Source organism: Miniopterus schreibersii (genome assembly GCF_964146895.1).
Source record: "Miniopterus schreibersii genome assembly, chromosome: 15".
NCBI classification, from domain to species: Eukaryota; Metazoa; Chordata; class Mammalia; order Chiroptera; family Miniopteridae; genus Miniopterus; species Miniopterus schreibersii.
Window position 1 is genome coordinate 46318746 of NC_138115.1, and position 18580 is coordinate 46337325.

Below are 18580 nucleotides of genomic sequence, written 5' to 3' on the forward strand. Positions count from 1 at the left end.
TTGAGCCACGTCCCTCACACCTCCACTTCTACACAAAACTCCCAATAAAATCGACATTGCTCTCGAGCATCTGGTAGGAATTGGATTTGTGTTTTGGGGATGCGTCCACGTGTTGAGGCCTGAACTTGGACAAGATGCACAGTAGTGGGTGCTTCAGTGTCCTGCCCAGGTCCCCTTTAGCCGTCCAGGGCATCCATAGCCCAGTGTCCCCAAGTCTTGGCTGCCGATGGCTCCCAGCTGCTCCCGGCTCAGGAGGATTTTTCTCCCTAGTGATTACATCCTGTTTGGATCAGGGGCGGAGTGGCTTCGCATGGACAGGACTGACTAATACAGGGGTACAAAGGCTATCTTTTCCCAGAGTGGGAGCCACTGCACCGTACAACCCATGCTGCAGAGCTCCCTGCAGGATCCGAACCCATCTCCGCTCGCCTCTGTCCTCTGTCCTGTTCTGTTCCTTTTCCTTCCCTTATTTCAAGAGCACTCCTACAATCAATCACGTGCACGAGATTCCCTGTTCGTTGGGCTCTGCTCTCTCTGTTGCTCACTTGTTCCCAGCTACCTCTCCTCTAACTGTTTTCTCCAGCACAACAGGCTTTCTTATCTGTAAAGTGAAGAAAGACTTAAACACAGTCATGTTGAGATGTTAGGCCGCACCTCAGGACTAAAGAAATGTTGACGCGCTGAAACCTTCCCGAAAGATTTCAGAGTGTCTTGTCATTCATTCTGATTGTGCTGGTCATCGTGGCCCAGCAGATGACACGCTGTCTGCTAAGCGATCATCTTTTTTGCCCCATTTCTAAGTGCAGGGCTGCCCTCTAGTGGACTCCGAATAAATGTTAATTGAGGGTAATAGGCTCTGAAGCAGAACCCTTGCAGCTACACAGTAAACGGTGTGAAGATCAGTCTGTCTAACCTTCCATCTCAATAAGCTTCCAGCAGCCTCTAGTATCACTGGCAGCTGTACTTTCCAGTGGGGGAAACCTGAGTGCCCGAGAAGAAAATCTCTCCATATGGGATGATGCCGTTGTCTCTTGTTTTATGGAACTTCCTCCAGAAATTTCTTTGCCATTTAAGAGACTGATGGGCTCTGCCCATGAACACATCCCTCTCTCCTTGTGAGTGTGTAGACAACCACTTTCAAAATTTTCACCAGATGTTTGTATCAGCTTTGTTACTGTTTACTTAATATTTTTCTTTTAAACATCTCACTCAAAAATATTAAATAGCATTTTGACTAAGCATTTACATCCATGAAATATCAGGCTAAATATGTTTGTTAAATTTTTTCCTAATACGTATTCAAACAAAAAACATAGCTGTTAATATAAAATATGTTTAGTCCTGTGCCACCCACATTCGTCTGGTCCACCAGCAGTGGTCCACATGCCACACTGTGGGAAACTCTACCAAAGGAATGCATGAAAATTAAAACTGACGTGCAGAAGCTTCCAGTGTTTTCCAGGTATTCAGACCCAGGGTAGGAGAAAGGAGAAGGTAACCTGCCATGTTTCTAATCTCATAGCATCGTTAGGAAAAATGAACAAGGGTGTATGTATAATTTTTGCCTGTAAAACCTCTCAGGAGACCAGCATCACAGTTGTGGGCTGCCCAGGGCTGTCTGTGGGGACGACCAGCCATACTGGGAAGTCTTTCGTGGAGAATGGAGGAGGGTGAATGGACTTAGGCTGAGCTTTCCAGAAGAGAGATCCTGTAGGAAAACCTCCAAGAAGGAAGAACATGGCATTTCCAAAGCACAGCAGGAAATGGAACAGGCTGTGTGGTTCGAGCATCGTAAGAGGAGGGGGTGAGTTTGGAGGCAAACAGGCCATGTGGGCTCCTGTTACATCTTGAAAAAACACACTGGAATCTGTGAAAGCATGTTGAGCAGGTGGGGGGCCCAATCAGATTTTCCTGCTCTAAAGGTCTTTCTTGCTGTAGCTTAGAGAAGAGATTGGAGACGAAGAAGAAGGGTCCTCAGTTTAGAAAGAAGCTGTTGCCCTGGTCTCAGGAGAGATGAGGCCAGGTCGGACTGGGTTGGAGGGGTGGTAAGGCAAAGATGGAGACAAGTAAATGAATGCCAGATATTTTATATTTGGAAGATATAATGTATAGAACATGAATTGACTATGATGTGTAAGGGGAGACAAGACCAAGAAAGCGTCCTGTGTTTGGCTGTAGCAGTTAGGGGAATGGAGAGTCCACTCACTGAGCCCAGGAAGCTCAGGGAAGATGTTTTGCGGGACCTGATCAAAATTGCTGTTTGCAGTCCTGTGCATCAGGAAACAGAACTCATGAAGCTCAAGGGATTCTGTACACTGAGTTGGCAGAGCTTTTGTTCCCCGATAACTTTGCTTCCTGGATGTTTTAGTCCATTTAATTTAGTGTCTCTGACATGTCAATAGGAGCTGGTCAATTGCTGAGGCTGTTCTTGTGTAGTTTACAGATGTCAGAGCCCCCGATGACTTAGCTCTTGTCCTGCTCTAAATCTGAGGGACCGGATACCGACATCTATATGCCTTAAGACAAAACCCTGTCCTGTTTCCCTGTAAACGTTTTGTTCCGCAAAGTGTATGCATATAATATTTTACCTCATAGAATTATTGGCTGACCTGATGTCGTCCCCCCTTTTAATACTGGAGTTGGCCTTCCTCTGTTACCCAGTGTACAAGCCACAGATCAATATTGGAGACGGCTGTGCAGAGCAGCCAGCCCAGGGCACCCAAAAGCTAAAACTGCAAACGCTTCATGAATTGTCGTGGAAAGATGTTTATGATATGTTGTTGTTAAGTGAAAAGTGAGCTTATAATACCATATGTAGATTTCCAATTCTAATAGGAGGGTGGGATGAGCTGGTGTGACCCTTCTTTGTACTAAAAATACATGAAAATACTAATAAAGTATAAGGTTTACTATAAGGAAGAGAAAATACTTGCAAATCATAAAACTGAAAAGGGATTTGTATCTGGATACATAAAGAACCCTTCCAACACAACAATAAAATGACAAATAATCTACTTTTAAAATGGGCAAAAGATTTGAATAGATTTTTCTTTTTCAAAGAAGATGTACAAATGGCCAATAAGTTTATGAAAAGATACTCGGCATTATTTGTCATTAGGGAAATTCAAATCAACACCACAATTAGACACCACTTCGTACTCGCTGGGGTGGCTATAATAGAAAAGGGAGACAATAGCAAGTGTTGGTGAGGCGGTGGAGAAATTGGAGCCCTCATATATTGCCATCAGGGGGTGTTAAAATGGTGCACCCATTTGGAAAACAGTCTGTCAGTCTCTTAAAAATCAAAACTTAGCCCAGCTGGCGTGGCTCGGCGGTTGAGCATCGACCTAGGATCCAGGAGATCGCGGTTCAATTCCTAGCTGGGTTGCGGGCGCGATCCCCAGTCGGGGGCGTGCAGGAGGCAGCCGATCAGTGACTCTCCCATCATTGATGTTTCTCTCTCTCTCCCTGTCCCTTCCTCTCTCTTAAATCAATAAAGATATATTTTTTAAAAATTTAAACATAGCATTACCATACAACCCAGTGATTTTACTCCTGGAATTGAAAAGATATATCCACCCAAAAAACATATACATGAGTGTTTATAGCAGCATTATTTATAATAGCCAAAAAGTAGAAACAACCCAGATGTCCATCAGTTGATGAGTGAGCAGATGAAATATGGTATATCCGTAAAGGGAATATTATTTGGCAATAAAAAGGAATGAATTCTGATTCATGCTACAGCATGGATGAACCTTGGACACATGCAGAGAAAGAAGCCAGACCCAACAGACCACATGGGGTATGAGTCCATTTATAGATCATGTTCAGAATAAGCAAAGTCATAGAGCCAGAAAGGAGATGGGTGCTTGGCAGGGACTGAGGGGGCCGGCAATGAGGAGTGACTGCATGAGTGTGGGCTTCCTTTTTGGCTTGATGAAAATGTTCTGGAATCAGACGCTGATGATGCTTAACACAACTTTGCGAATATACTAAAATCCACTGAATTGTATAATTTAAAGGGTAAATTTTATGGCCTATGGATTATATCTCAGTTTTTTTTTAAGTAAGAGGGGGAAGTAAGAAAAGGAAATTCCCAGGCGGTAGAAGCGAAGAGGGAATTGAAAACCAGAGCGATCCACCCAGCCACATGGAAAACACAGGGGCTGTGGGCTCTGCGGCCTGCGGCATTCACTTGGGCAAGGGGGCAGGAGACGTGGCCCAGAGTCTTCGGAGGAGAAGCAGCTGAAAAAATGAGATACGTGCATAAAGTTCAGGGGGAAAATGCTTAGGCTCAAATAAGCAATATTTAGAAAGAAAAGGGGACATAATTACAAATAATGAGGGAAAAAAGTTATAAGAGAAACCTGTGAACCACTTTATGCCAACACGCTTGAAAATCTAAACAAAAACAGACAATTTTCTAGGCTTCAAAATTAAAACAGTATATATAATATCATCCCACTTTAAAATACGAGGGTGAGGGGGATGTATACATTAATAGCTGAGAGCTGTAGAACACAGGTGATCCTAACGTTTTTATTTTTGGCTTACCCGCGTCTGGCAAACTGACTCCCGTGCCTCGTGTGTCAGGCAAGGGTGACTCCTGCCTGCCCACCCCTGCTTACCATTTAGGTCGTGGATTTGGGGACTTCTCCTCTGGTCAGCGGGCCCGAAGAGGGGGCCGTCTTTTATCCTGTGACTGAATCGCCGCCGCTCGGGGTTTGCCTGTCACCCAGAGGCTCTTTATCCACTCGCACTGATCTGAAAGCTTTTAAAATCCCTGGGCGCTTCCACTTCCAGGGATGTTAACCGGGGCCAGCGCTGCATCGATCGTATTCCCAGCAGGGCCGTTGTGAGGGTTAATGTTTTAACACAGCCACGTAATAATAACACGATCTCCTGCTCCTTTTAAAAAGGTGCTAATTAAGTCACAGGTTTTATTTTTTTTTTTTTTGAGGATGTGCTTCGTTTTATAATCATACTGTGCATCTCAGCCCTAGCGTCTGAAATGTACCTAGGAAGGTTTTCGGGCTTTCTCATAGAGAATGGGCCCGACATTAATGCACCTTTGGGGTACCCCTCTGGCTAGCGTGTCAGGCCACCGATCTCCGTGAGTTTTATTGCTGCACAGGAAGATCTCGCCTGTGGCTCGGCTTGTGCACGGGCTGGGGGCTGGGGGGTGGGGGGGATGCTCTGGGGAGAGAGCCCCCTGACCTGGTCTGCTCTTTCCTTCTCCGCCCCGGTCGCAGCGAGATGAAGCAGAAGCTGGACGACGAAGGCAGCAGGTGCAGCATCCTGTCCAAGCACCAGAAGTTCGTGGAGCACTGCTGCATGCGCTGCTGCTCGCCCTTCACCTTCCTGGTCAACAGCAAGCGCCGCTGCGGGGACTGCGCCTTCAACGTCTGCAAGAGCTGCTGCTCCTACCAGAAGCGCGAGAGGGCCTGGGTCTGCTGCGTCTGCCAGCAAGCCAGGTGAGCGGCCCGCGCCACCCGCCCGGTCCCCCGCGCTTAGTGGGTCTGGCGTAGGTGGAGCGCACCCAGCGTGGCTGAGATCAGAAGGAGGTGGCCGAGGAGAAGCCGGGCATTTTGCTGTTTTCATCTTGAATGATGTCTCACGGGCGCATCTCAGGAGTCTTGGGGTTGTTATTGTCTGAAATCAAAAGAGATGGAAAAGTCGAGCTCATTTCTGGGTGGTGTTTTTTTTTTCTTTTCATATTATTTAAGTTCATCATAAGAACCTGTCCAGGAAAGAAATCCATGGTCCATGGGGCAGATTTTTTGCTGCTTGAGATGGATAGAGAGGTATGTGTGGGTCAGAGCACCTCGGGCGTATGGCTCGTGGCCTGGCCAGTCTTGCATTTTGCAGGCGATCTCAGAAGAGTCTATTTTATGTGAGTAGTAACAAGCTGTATAAACCCTCAGCATTACACAGGAGACACAGCCAACGTCGTCATGTGAAGCATTTAAGGTCTATTTTGACTTGAATCGAGTACAGAAAATTTCAGATAAATAACAACTTTAAAAACCTGCCCAGTTTCTTGAAACGAAAAAAAACCACACCACAAAACAAAACAATAACAACAGTTTATAACAGATTGTTTAGACTTAGAAATACAGGTTTTATGTAGCAAAAGCCGGTGTCATGCTGGGGGCGGCGTTGTGGGGCACTCTGTCCGGCTGTCCGCTCGGTCTGTCCGCTTCTCTGCGGCCCGTGTGATCTGAACTTCACCTCTTGGTTTAGAAGCGGTTTACTTTAGGTGTTGGTCTTCGGGTGGATGTTCTCTCAGCTTATTTGTATTCAAGCAATTGGCTTTACAACACGTATATGTCAGATCCCACGAAGGCGCCATCGCATCGCGCGTGTGCCCGGGAAATCTCGGTGAGACGGTGGGTCGCGGCTCTGTGAAGCTGCAGAGCTGACCGCTCTCGTGAGGCCGCGTCAGACCCACATGTCCCTCCTCACTGCCCATGATGTGCTTTTCCTTTCCCGTGAGAATCAACCCTCTTCTGGCTGCGTTGGCTTCATTTCTAGCTGTTTATCCAGTGGCTATCATATGCATGGTTTTTTGAGATACTATGGAGCCATGAATAATTACAATAATAAATATGTTTGCTCCCCACCCCCCCCACCCCAAAATTAAGGAGCTAGGAGTTGAGGGTAGACATTCATGAGAAAATATTAACAAATTGCATCAGAAGTAAATAACTGTTTCAAGCACCCCGGCCTGTCTCCGGTGTAGTTCTAAATGAGTGACTTGCGTTAGAAATGTAGGGTTCCTCAGGGAGGGCCCAGATGGCCTAGTCGCTGTAAAAATGGTGGTATCTCTCCCTGCAGCTTTCTTTTCTTTCATCTCAATGAAAAGGAGCCCACACGTCTTAGTGTTCTGTTTGGCGATTTATTAGAGTAAAGCATTCTTGTTTCAAATGAAAATGCCCTTCTCACGGTCATTGCTGTCATTATGATCCGATGGTTAGCTCTTCATTAGTTCTTTTGCATTAAAATGGGTTTCTGTTGTTAGTGTTGGCTTAAAATGTTTAACTTTGGGAGATTAACCAACAGGTGAATTCATATGGAATGAATGGTGGGTTACTTATTTTGGAAGCGATGTAGCCAGTGGGATACTCCTGAGGCATTCCCTTTGTCATTTTTTAATTATACACAAATTTATGTTCTTGACAACGTATTATACATAGTCACTCAAACATTATCAATAAGGGCATACAGTGGTTGCATTTTAAGGTCTTCTGTAGGAAATGAAACTTTCAGAGTGAGCCCAGCCCATACATATCAACCATGATCATGTCGGGCCAAATTGATTCAAGAACAGTGTTTCTACTTTCCTTGGGAACAGATTGGCTTCCCAGTTCTTTGCTTTACTATAAAAATTGTTATCTCTGATTTTTGTCATTTTGTCCTATTACCTTTAACACAGGCCAATTTGGGAGATTGTTTTCAGGGAATGAGAGAGGAGAAAAAAAATTATGCTTGGAACTGAAATCAAAACACATCTCCTCATTATGCCGGTGGCATTTGCTTTGGTTTTCCTGAGACAACTTAAGGCTTTATTTCTTTCCACTTGGAGTTGAAATCTTGGCTATCTGATCACTTATCTCTTGGCATTCACACAGCCCACAGGATTCATAAATTAGCACACTGCCCTTTTGGCATAAACTCCACAGCGTGTTCCAGAGATACCCAGTGGGTGTGCAATATCCCTAAAAAATACAACATTTAAAAATGATCACTATAGAATAAGGACATTTACAGGTTAACAAATATATAGGGAAATACTGAACCTCACCAGAATGCAAGGGAATAGAGTTTGTGCTTCACGGCGCTATTTTTTTCCCCATTAGTGATTTTCCCCCCATCATTTTACTCTGTTGACAAGGGTGAACTGGAAAAGGGACTGTCACTGCTGGTGCAGTCTAAATGGGCATCACCTTTACCAACATGTACCAAGAGCCTGTAGCATGTCCCTTTTAGTCTATAATTTCATTTTGGGAAACTTATGTCTAAAGAAGAAATGGATTCTTTGTTTAAATGTCCTACAGAAATGAGGTGTACTGAATTATTTGTAATGTAAAAAAGAGACATAGTCAAAATGCCCAACAACAGAACAGTAGAAGTAAAGTAGGGCACATTCAACTTGACAGGATATGATGAGACGTTTAGAATGAGGTGTGTATTGGATTAACATGGGTGAACTTTTACATTAAAATGTTAGATTTAGCCCAACCAGCGTGGCTCAGCGGTTGAGCATCGACCTAGGATCCAGGCGATTGCTGTTCGATTCCTGGTCAGGGCACGTGCCTGGGTTGCGGGCTCGATCCTCAGCAGGGGGCATGCAGGAGGCAGCCGATCAATGAGGACTCTCTTATCATTGATGTTTCTCTTTCTCTCTCCCTCTCCCTTCCTCTCTCTGATATCAATAAAGATATATTTTTTAAAAATAGTTAGATTTAAAACTGCAATGCAAAATGCACATGTTATAATCACTATGCAATCAAGAAAATATAGGAAAAGAGCTGAAAGGAAATAACAATCAGTGCTGTTTACAGTCATTGTTCTTTGGGAGCTAGGCTTGTGGATAATACTTTTCTTACGTCTCTATTTTCCATTTTGTTTTTCACATTTTGCACATGTGCTTTTATAACCTGGTATTAAAAAGAAAAAGACGTCTAGAACTTGCTCCTTTCCTCCGCATTCTAAAGTCCCCTCCTGCATCACCCAGTGTTGCTGTCCCCCAGCAGCCCCCCTGCTTGACACCAGAGTTAAAACCACCAGTTTCCCCGGGGGGAAATGGAGTCATTGAGGGGATTTGCACTTTGAAGAGACAGGGAATGGGCAATTTCCATTATAGATCTGTCTATAACAGATCTCCATAGAGACTGTGACCGCAGTACTCAGTGTGACCACTGTCAGAGTGACCTGGATCAAGAGGCAGACGGGGATTCTTCAAAACCGAAATTGCCCCCAGTGAGAGCTGAGCATCTATTTTCTGTTCACCAATTCTTCACTATCAATAGATTAAATAACAAATGAGTGTATCAGGAGTTCCTGCTATGAACATGGAATTGAATTTGCCTTTTCAGGCAAGTTATTTCATCTAATTCTTATTAAAACTCTGCAAGGGGCAAGAGATTAGCTCCATTTTTGAGCCAGGCAAGTCTGAAACACCGATCGACTATGTGGATAGCCAAGGTCACCTTGTCAGTCCCAAGTTCAGGAGTTGCCTTATAATCAGGCTCCCCAGGAATCAGCCTGGGGGGCCTCTGGGCCCCTGACCTTCAGCTGCCCCACAGGCCTCCTCACTCAGCCCCCTATCTCAACCCTGTTTTCAGGTCTGTAGAGCAGTGGACAGCCTGTGTTCCTAAACGGGCTCAAAAGGATAGTGGAGATGTCTTTTCCCTTTGAAAACACTGTGTATCCACAGGCAGTTCACTGTCCACTTGCATTCCCTGTGCAGCCACAGCAGTGAGGGCAGACTGAGACACAGGAGAGACCATCCGGGAGGGAGCGCAGGGTATGGTGGCTTCACAGGCCATGCCACCATGTCACCCATTGACACTCCCCTCCCCTCGGCACTCTGGGCTCCTCACAGTCCATCTAACGAGAGGCCTTTTAGCTCTAACATTTATCCTGTCTGGACCACGGGGATGAGCGGTGCTGTATCGATGGAAAGACTGAATCCCTATAATTCTGAATTTTTAGGGAAACTATAGACTTATTATTGCTTATTAGAAGCATGAATTAAATCTTTGAGACATTTAGGTAAACCGTTGGCCTCTTGACACATCTTTTACTAGGGTCACAAGAAAAAGAATGCTTTCCTTGGACATACAAAGTTGAGCAGGCTCCTGATTAAATCCGCAGTGTTCACTCGGCAGTCAGAGCTGGAAGACCGAACACTCAGACCAAGTGGTGGAGAGGCAGGTGCCCACCCTGATAGGGGACGAAGGAGGGGCTGCTGGGATTTCTTCCACACTTTCTAACCTCCCACTTAAATGCGGTCCTGAAATTGGCAGGCCTACCCAATAATTAAGTGTACCCTGCAAGAGAGAGTTCAAGAGTTTCCAGTTCTCTAAAATCCCCGGCGCGTAGCAGACAGAAAGGGCTTGGGCTACAGCATTAATTAAAGGAGTGCCGCAGAGCGAAGAGTGGCCTCTGGGAAGGAAAGGGGCGAGGGGAACGTGAGCGAGGCCTGCGGGAGGGTCAGGCGCAGCACGAACTCGCCCTGGTGCCCTCCCGGCTGGGAAATGACTCCTCTGTAGCCCAGGTGATCTCTGCGTATTTACTTTCAACCAGATTGAAGCAGGACCTACATGGCCACTAAGAATAATGTTGGATCGCCCTGGCCAGGGTGGCCCAGATGGCTGGGCGTTGTCCCATGTGCCAAGAGGTTGCTGGTTCGATTCCTGGTCAGGACACATGCCTGGGTTGCGGGCTCGAACCCAGTAGAGGGCTTGCAGGAGGCAGCCGATGGATGCTGTGCTCTCACATCGATGTTTCTCTCTCTCCCTCTCCCTTTCTCTCTCTCTAAAAATCAATAAAAAATCTTAAAAAATAATAATAACATTGGATCATAGATTGCTATATGATTTTTGGCATAAGACTCAGGTGGAGTTCAAAGTCGAAGGATATTGCTATTAAAACGGCTTCTATTCCCATCATAGGAACAAATTTCCTCAGGGCTTACTTTTTTTTTTTTTAAAGGGATAAAACTAGTGCTGGACACTAACTCATTCAAGTAATAATATTCCTCTGCAGAAAAGAAACTAATAAAAAAGCCATTTCATTGTAAGATATATTTTCAATAAATGTATATGTTCTCTTACTGTTTATCAGAATTTTAATATATTTCTGTTTTTGATCAGTTGTGTTTCAGTCAAAATGGATAACCCAAGGCAAGATAAATATTTTGACACTTTGAACTTCATGGCTCAAGAAATTATTAAATTCAATTTATTACACATATTTCTGTGACAAAGAATGATAACATCGTGATAACTTTATGACATTAAAATAAAATTCTGCAAGGGAAGTAGAATAGGAAAGAAATATCTGTTTAAGGAGAAAACTGGAAAATGTTAATTTTTTCAACTGTTAATGGAGTCAGCAAACCAAATCTGGCCCATCCCCTGTTTTATAAAAAGTTTTATTGGCACACAGCCATGTCCTTGGGTTTGTACATTGTCTATGACTGCATTCAACCCCAAACAGCAGCTCTGAATAACTATAACAGAGACCTCGTAGCCCACACACTTGAAAATAGTTACTATCTGGCCATTTACAGAAAAAGTTTGCCAACCCCCTGCTTAGACCAGTCAGGGCCCACCACCTGGATTTCAGTACACTTCCATCCTGGGTACCCTGGGACACTTACTTAAGATGTTAACTAGAGGTGATGGCAACCACGAATGTCGGCCACGATGCACAGCACAGAATATCTGCGGATTTTAATAGCTGCCGAGACATCACACAGGCTAGTGGCAGCTTTCCATTAGTTGACTGCAGACTTGTGGACCAAAAAATCCCACTGAGAGAGCCGTGCTTTCTGACCTTGAAATAATGAGTGAGCTTAAAAAAAGAATGGATTCTTTAGCATCATTTTCTTTTAACAGGGACCAGTCTAAAGATGCCATCATCATCAAAATGCCAATTTTTTTAAACCAGTTTAGACTGGTATTTACATTTTTATACCCAGTCTTTATGCCATTAGGTATTTCCCAGCATCACCTTTTTAGCATATAATTAACCTAGTACATACCCATCAACTGCATCAGTGCTTGATATGTTTCAGTGACATTAAGATGAAAATAGCTCCTGAAAATATAAGCAGCTTCTGGGCTAGATGTGCCACAAATAGCTTTAAGGCTTCAGGGAAAGAAATAAAGAGGAGGACTTTTTATCTTTTGGGCAAATACTGAAATAAAGGAAGCTATTAAATAGGAAACAAACTGCTGTCAGAGAGCATGGTTTTCATTTAGCCCCTAATTGATGCAATGTTCCTATTAAAGAGAAAATCAATAGAAAATGGACCCAGCAGTCAAACAGCTTTTCATCGTTTGAGAGAGGGAAAAAAAGCCAAAAATGTAAAAAAGCACCTGAGCCTCAGATGTTCGATGACTTTCTGGGGGCGGAACAAGCTCACCCCTTTGCCTCCCACTATCAGCCACAGTCTCCCACAGACAAGAAGCCTCACAAAAGACAATCCCCATTAGACTAAGGCTTCTCCTCTCCACTGTTCGCAACCGTCTCTGCTTCTGGTTCTTTTCTTAAGAAAATCTCTAGAAGTAGGATTCTTGGCTCCGAAGCTGTGCGTGGATCTCTGACTCTCCTTAAAGAGCCCGTGTTTTTTCTCACGGAATCGTGCACAACTTACTCCGCCACGAGCGGTAAACACCGAGTTCAGCACAGGCCCCGATGTCAGGTTCTCTCGTTTTTAAAAGCTTTTCTGCTTTGCTGAGAATACAGCTGCCTTGCGGTAGGAGAGAGAGAGAGAGATCAGTGATTTTTGAATGTTTTCCTCCGGCTTCTTGGAAAGAGTCTATTAAACCTCTCGAGATGCCTGGGGATGTAGTGGCAGATTGGTGACGCTGAAGCCAGGGCCTCTGCTGAGGACGTATGGTATCAAGTCTTCCTCCCTGCAAGTTTATTTAGCCTTGAAAGCCAAACAGCGGCTCTGCACTAAATGCCATATTCATTAACCCTTTCACCGCCTTGGGGAGATATGAAGTGGAATCAGCACATATTGATCAAGGGCATTCAAGTTACTCATACGACAAAGGGTCAGAGCCCCCCAGTCTTTGCCCCCTTGGGTGGCAGTGACTCACTGAGGCCAGGGGTAAACAAAAGGAAAAAATACATCGTATCTGGCTTTAGTTCCAAACCCTTTGCTGGATTTTTCATTAATGTTTCAGCGCGTGGGGTGACACTTGCACGTGCAGTGGGCCGCTGAGACTTGTACCGCCCACGGAAGGTGGCATGTTTGCCACCGCCGGACGCTGTCAGGAAGGCGGCAGGTGCATGAAGCCTTGGCAGATGCCCCGTTTGCAAACACTGCATTTGCTGTCACCAGCTGCAAAACCCGGGCACAGTCCATTTTCACCCACCCCCTTGTTATATTAAAACAAAGCAAAGCTGAGAAGCAAAGCCTGGCTTGTCCATTATATCTAAATTTATAGTAATTTAGTCCTGCCTTTCTAAATAAAGTGAGCATATTGGTGGTTGATACTCACAGGGCAAATGACTAAAGAGGACACGTGGGTTGAATAACACTGCTCCTTTTTGGAAGAGCCAAAGGTTGTCACTCATTTTAGGGGTGCACCTGGATACCTCTTCTTCCCCCATATTCTGGCAGTGGCTGCACAGAGGCCAGACACACCACCCACGTTGTATCCTTACTGCTGTTACATGTGTTTCGTTTGCTCATTCCATCAAAGAAAAAAATTCATAACCCATTTTAGTCCAACCTACCCCCAGGCCAAATCTCACAAAATATATATATATTTTACTTTTAAAAATTGCGGTAAAATATACATAACATAAAACTTACCATTTTAATTATTATAAATATATAGTTCTGTGGCATTAAGTGCACTCATGTTGTGTCACCATCACCATCCATCTCTGGAACTTCATCATCCCAAACTGAAACTCTTTACCCATTACATAGAAAAAGAAATAAAACATCTAAAAATTAAGTAGATAAGGCAAAGCCCTCATTATTTCAGGTGATGTAATTGTGAAACTTGGGGGTGGGACTCCTGAAGCCCAATCACAATCATTAAGAGTAGGTAAATGACTACCATGCTCAGATACAAAACCCAAAAGCTTCCTTACACAGAAACAGTTAAAAATATCATGAAAAAGAACATTCCATCTGTAACAGCAAAAACAGCAAAAAAGGATAAGACACCTCAAAATAACTTAACAGGAAATCCATAGACTCCATTTGTGTGTGTTTGGGGGGTGGGGGGGGGAGTTAACGTTGTAAAGAGCTCAGTTGTCGAAATCAGTCTGTAAGTTTAATTTGATCCCAATGAAATTTTCAACAGGCTGTTTCTTAAAGCTCTATGAGCTAAATGTAAAAGTTCATATGGAAAAATAATACAAGAGGAACTCTGAAACCTCAGGCTAAAAATAGAAGAAAATTACACAGCATTTTTATCCTAGACATTGAACATGCAATAAGCGTAACAGCTCCGTAGGGGCACTGAATAGATGAGCTGTGTGGAACAGAGAGCTAAGATGAAGGCCCCGGGAGAGGACTGAGACAGATGAGTTCAGTTTGTGAAGCCTATGGCATTCCCATTCAGTGGAGAAAGGTTCAATAATAGTATTTGGTTTAACTAGCTGGCCAGCTTGGGCGGGGAGAGGAGGCTGTATCCTTTAGTGGTTTCTTACATCAAAATAAATTCTAGATCAGTCAAATATATATATATATTTTAAATATATCTTTATTGATTTTAGAGTGAGGAAAGGAGAGGGAGAGAGAGAGACAGAAACATCAGTGATGAGAGAGTCATTGATCGAGCCTGCAACCCAGGCATGTGCCCTGACCCGGAATTGAACCCCGATCGCCTGGATCCTATGTTGATGCTCAACCGCTGAACCACGCCCGGCCGGGCTAGATCAGTCAAATATTTAAATATTAGAACTGAACCTTGTGAGAAGTTGATAACATAAGAAAATATAATCTCAGAGGGAGTCGAGCCCTAAACCCCGAAATTCTAACAAAATATATCTTAAGTTTGACCACATAGAAATTAGAAAATTTTATATGATTAAAATTACTGTTGACAGCCAACTATCAAAAAATAACACACGGGGGGGGGCTATCTGCAACATAAATGCAAAGGGCTAATGTCCTCAAATTATAAAATTAATACAAAACAAAAAAGGTACTGAAATAGAAAAAAAGACATGCAAACAGGCAGCTTACAGAAAAAGAAACAGCTATGACTCATGACAAAAGAATTCATTTCAGTTATAATTGAAACAATGGAAATCATAATGGAAAGTAATTTTTTACCTATCAAATTAGCAAAACATATTAAAGTTTAACAATATCCAGGACTGGTGTATATACGAGAAACAGGCATTTTATTACCCAAGTAGTGGGAATATAATCCAGTACAAACTTTTAGAGGGAAGTTTACACATACTTTCTGATTCAAAAAATGCACTCAACAATTTACCCAAAAAAGGGCAAAGATATAAATATGGAGATAGCATCTCATCAACTGATCCAGTGATGCAATACTACAGCCACCGTGAGGGTGGCTGTATTAATATTGAGATCTCTTTTCCACGGCATGTCACAGTTTACCATGCACAGTTGTTTGACTTTCTCGTTTCACTTAGAGGTGAAACAAAACCATGAGCCTTTTGTATAGTGATTTTTGTGCCACATTTTCAAATGCATTTTTGAAATTTAAATGGTGCATATCCCAAAACACTGCTGAATCCAGGACCCTCTTCTTCCTCTTGAAGTTTCTATATGGACAAGCCTCCCAGAGGCACCTGGCTGCTGGTAGGAAAGAGTCCGGCGGTCTCCTCTCCCTTCCTCGCCCCCAGGCCTTCCAGATTTGCCTTTGTGACATTGCTGCTTGTGCTTCGGCAGGCAGGCTGTTCTGCCAAGAATTGGCTGTGCTCTGGAGAAAAGAGCCCTATTTTAAGAGATACTACAGACCTTCAGTTCTGCTGAAGGAGACGGAGGCGGTGGTGCTAGGACTTCCACCTGTCAAAACAGGATTTGGAGTTGCTTTGGAAAGCAGGCGCTCAGAGACCTCAGACCCCTCCTTCCTCCATCACTTCTTGGTTCTTCAGTTTTACTTAATTCCCACACCACTTGGAACTCTTTAACCCCAGGATGAGGGCAAACAACGTGAAAGGATCTGAGGAGAAGGGGCTAGATTTTCTAATTTAGTGGTGAATACCCATAAAGAGTAGATAGAAGCTATCAGGAGAACTCGCTCCAGTGATATTTGTCAGTAGAGATAAAGGGATTTAAAACGTTGTATCTAGAATTCAATTATGCATAAGATCACATAACTTGCCACAAAAGCCTTCTGGGACAATTTTGAGTGTAAAAGGGAATGTCCTTAATTACACTAGAACCTGAAATAAACTAGAACTATTTTGAGCAAACTAGACTACACGATGTCCCTAATTGGATGTCTCCCCTTGCATTCACAGAAAGCCTTTCTTGGTGGGTATTTCTAACTTTTCAGTGGCCAGTGGTTCTATAACCCTGGATCAGGGGAGCCCTACACAATTGTACTGAGTCAGGGAAATTCAGCTCCATCAGGGCACAGTTGCCACAAAACCCACCTGAAGAGTCCTTTTGGTAGCTCACACCCCTGTCACAGACAGCCCAGATCCTAACCTTCAAGCACTCAGCTTTCAGATCACACACTTGTGCAAACACAGTTAGGACTCATTCTGATTGTATGTAAGATAGAGCAGCAGGTGCCCGAGCACAATGCATCTGCTAGACACACTCTCCTTTTGCGGGATTCTAGAGCCTTGCATCCCAAGAGCCTTTGCAAACCAACACAGGATTCTGCATGCATGTGTGCTGGCCAACCTGAGGAGTGGATTCATCTTAGTTAGGCTTTTCTTTCTTCATACTTATTGAATCTAGTTATGGTCCTTCTAATGTCTGAGGTGTTAAGCTGGTCTGATTCTTTTATCTGTTGTTTCCTTTGACTCTCCTTCAAGATTATTCAGATTTAGCAGATATACTCAGCCTTAGTTTTTTTCTTTTATTTTTTTTGACCAATAGAGGTAATGAGAATTCAGGTTAAAAGTCCAAGAAAGGTTTGTAGTTATAGCTTGAGGTGATAAGTTTTCAGAGGCGATTTTTAACGCATCATTTTCAAATAATGTTTATTCCATTCATCACCAAATGTTCTTTTTGCTGCCCCATTCTACATGATGGGTTTATTCTAGGTGATTCTTATATTAAAAGTATAACCTGATGGGATCCAAGCCTTATATGAAGGGTCTCTTTTTAGATTTCTCCACATTGGTGGGAGCCCTAAAGTTTGTTTCTTATGCTTTGCACCTAGCAGAGCTGTCAAAAGAGAAGCTTCAGGTTATCTGGATTCAGCGGAAACCTTCTGGGCAAAAGGCACCTTCATGTTTGCTTACTTCTTTGAATTCTCAGTTTGCAAAGTGTTTAGCTTTGAATATTTCTCATTTTCTTTAGTTGTTTTCAGGGGATTGTAATTTAGCGTATATAATCCACCATACTGCTGGAAATGGAAGTCAGCCTATAAATATTTAGGTTATGATGGGACCAAAAGTCAGCGATACTCTATTGGACAACTCTCTCAGACCGAGCCTGGCATTTCTGAGCCTCACAGTTGCTGAAGCCATAGCAAGAGCCAGTGGCTGGAATCAGTGGCTCCCTGCCAGTCCGAGAAACCTGCATTTAACCAATCTCAGCAGCTTTGAGTTCTCTCAAAATATCAGACACCTGTCTCTTGTGTGTGTTTTTTATTAATGGCTTAGTCAATTTATATTTAATTACCCAAAATGACAAATGTCAAGCTTATTTATATTCTGGGCCAGAAATCAACAATTCATCTCTCTAGCATTTAGTGCTCTGTGTGCTTTTCCCATGATCATTAGGCTTCAAAGGGTTTGGGAACAGTATAATTCTAATTAGAGCATAGTTACCAGCTTATTTAAAGTATAAATCTTACTGCCAACTACAGTGGCTGAGGGAAAACAAAAACAATGAATTTTCACCCTGCATGTTAATTACATGGCTCTTCTCAGTGTGGCTACCTCATCAGAAAGGAAATGACATAAACATAGGTAATAGATGCATTCTTCATCTTGACTCTCGATAGATCAACTCCATTTCTTTAACAGATAAATTTGGAGAATTGGTTCCATAACTCATTCTATAATAAAATACTTAATAAGTTAAAAATCCAATTAAAATCAAATTATCTGCCCATAACATAGTCCAAAATAATACTGGATCATTTTGGGCAAGTAACCCCATTTGAAGAAGCCGAGCATTACCTTATATGTAATAGACATTTAACAGACCCTTGAGTTTTAGAACTCAAAGACTAGAAAACAAAATCTCTTGGTAGCTTATTTGGGAGCAGAGAGGGATTTAGTCATTCATTCAACACCTATTTAATGAGTGGCCACTATGTCGTGGTCCTGTGGTCCAGCTTTAGGGATTCAGAAATGAACAGAACCAGATACAGCCTCTGTGTTCATGGAGCGCGTGGCCTAGAAAGGGAGTCAATAAATTACTGTGTGATGTCATCGGGGTAAGTACCAAAAAGGAAAGATACAGTGCTGTGAGCAGGTCCTCATTTAGACCATGTTGACCAGGAATGTGAAATTTCGGTTCCCCTTGAAGGATGGCAGGAGCTGGTCAGACAGAGGCTGATGAATGGATGGTGTCGGAGGCAGGAAGAGGAGGAGCACATTCCAGGGAAGACCTGATGCGCCCAGGATGGCTTGCTTCCTCTTTTCTCTTCCTTTTTCATGTTTCTCTTCTCTTCATTTCCATTTCCATCCTCAACAATAAAATATA

The 18580-nt window shown here is 43.3% G+C and overlaps 1 protein-coding gene across 1 annotated transcript in view; it reads left to right on the forward strand.

The window, feature by feature from the left end:
- The window catches only part of MYRIP (myosin VIIA and Rab interacting protein), a 123256-nt gene that overhangs the window by 43583 nt on the left and 61093 nt on the right, over window positions 1–18580 (forward strand). Inside the window, exon 3 of the mRNA XM_081160157.1 lies at window positions 5256–5477. Within this exon, the coding sequence (XP_081016283.1) occupies window positions 5256–5477 (222 nt within the window). The remainder of the gene's footprint in view (window positions 1–5255; window positions 5478–18580) is intronic.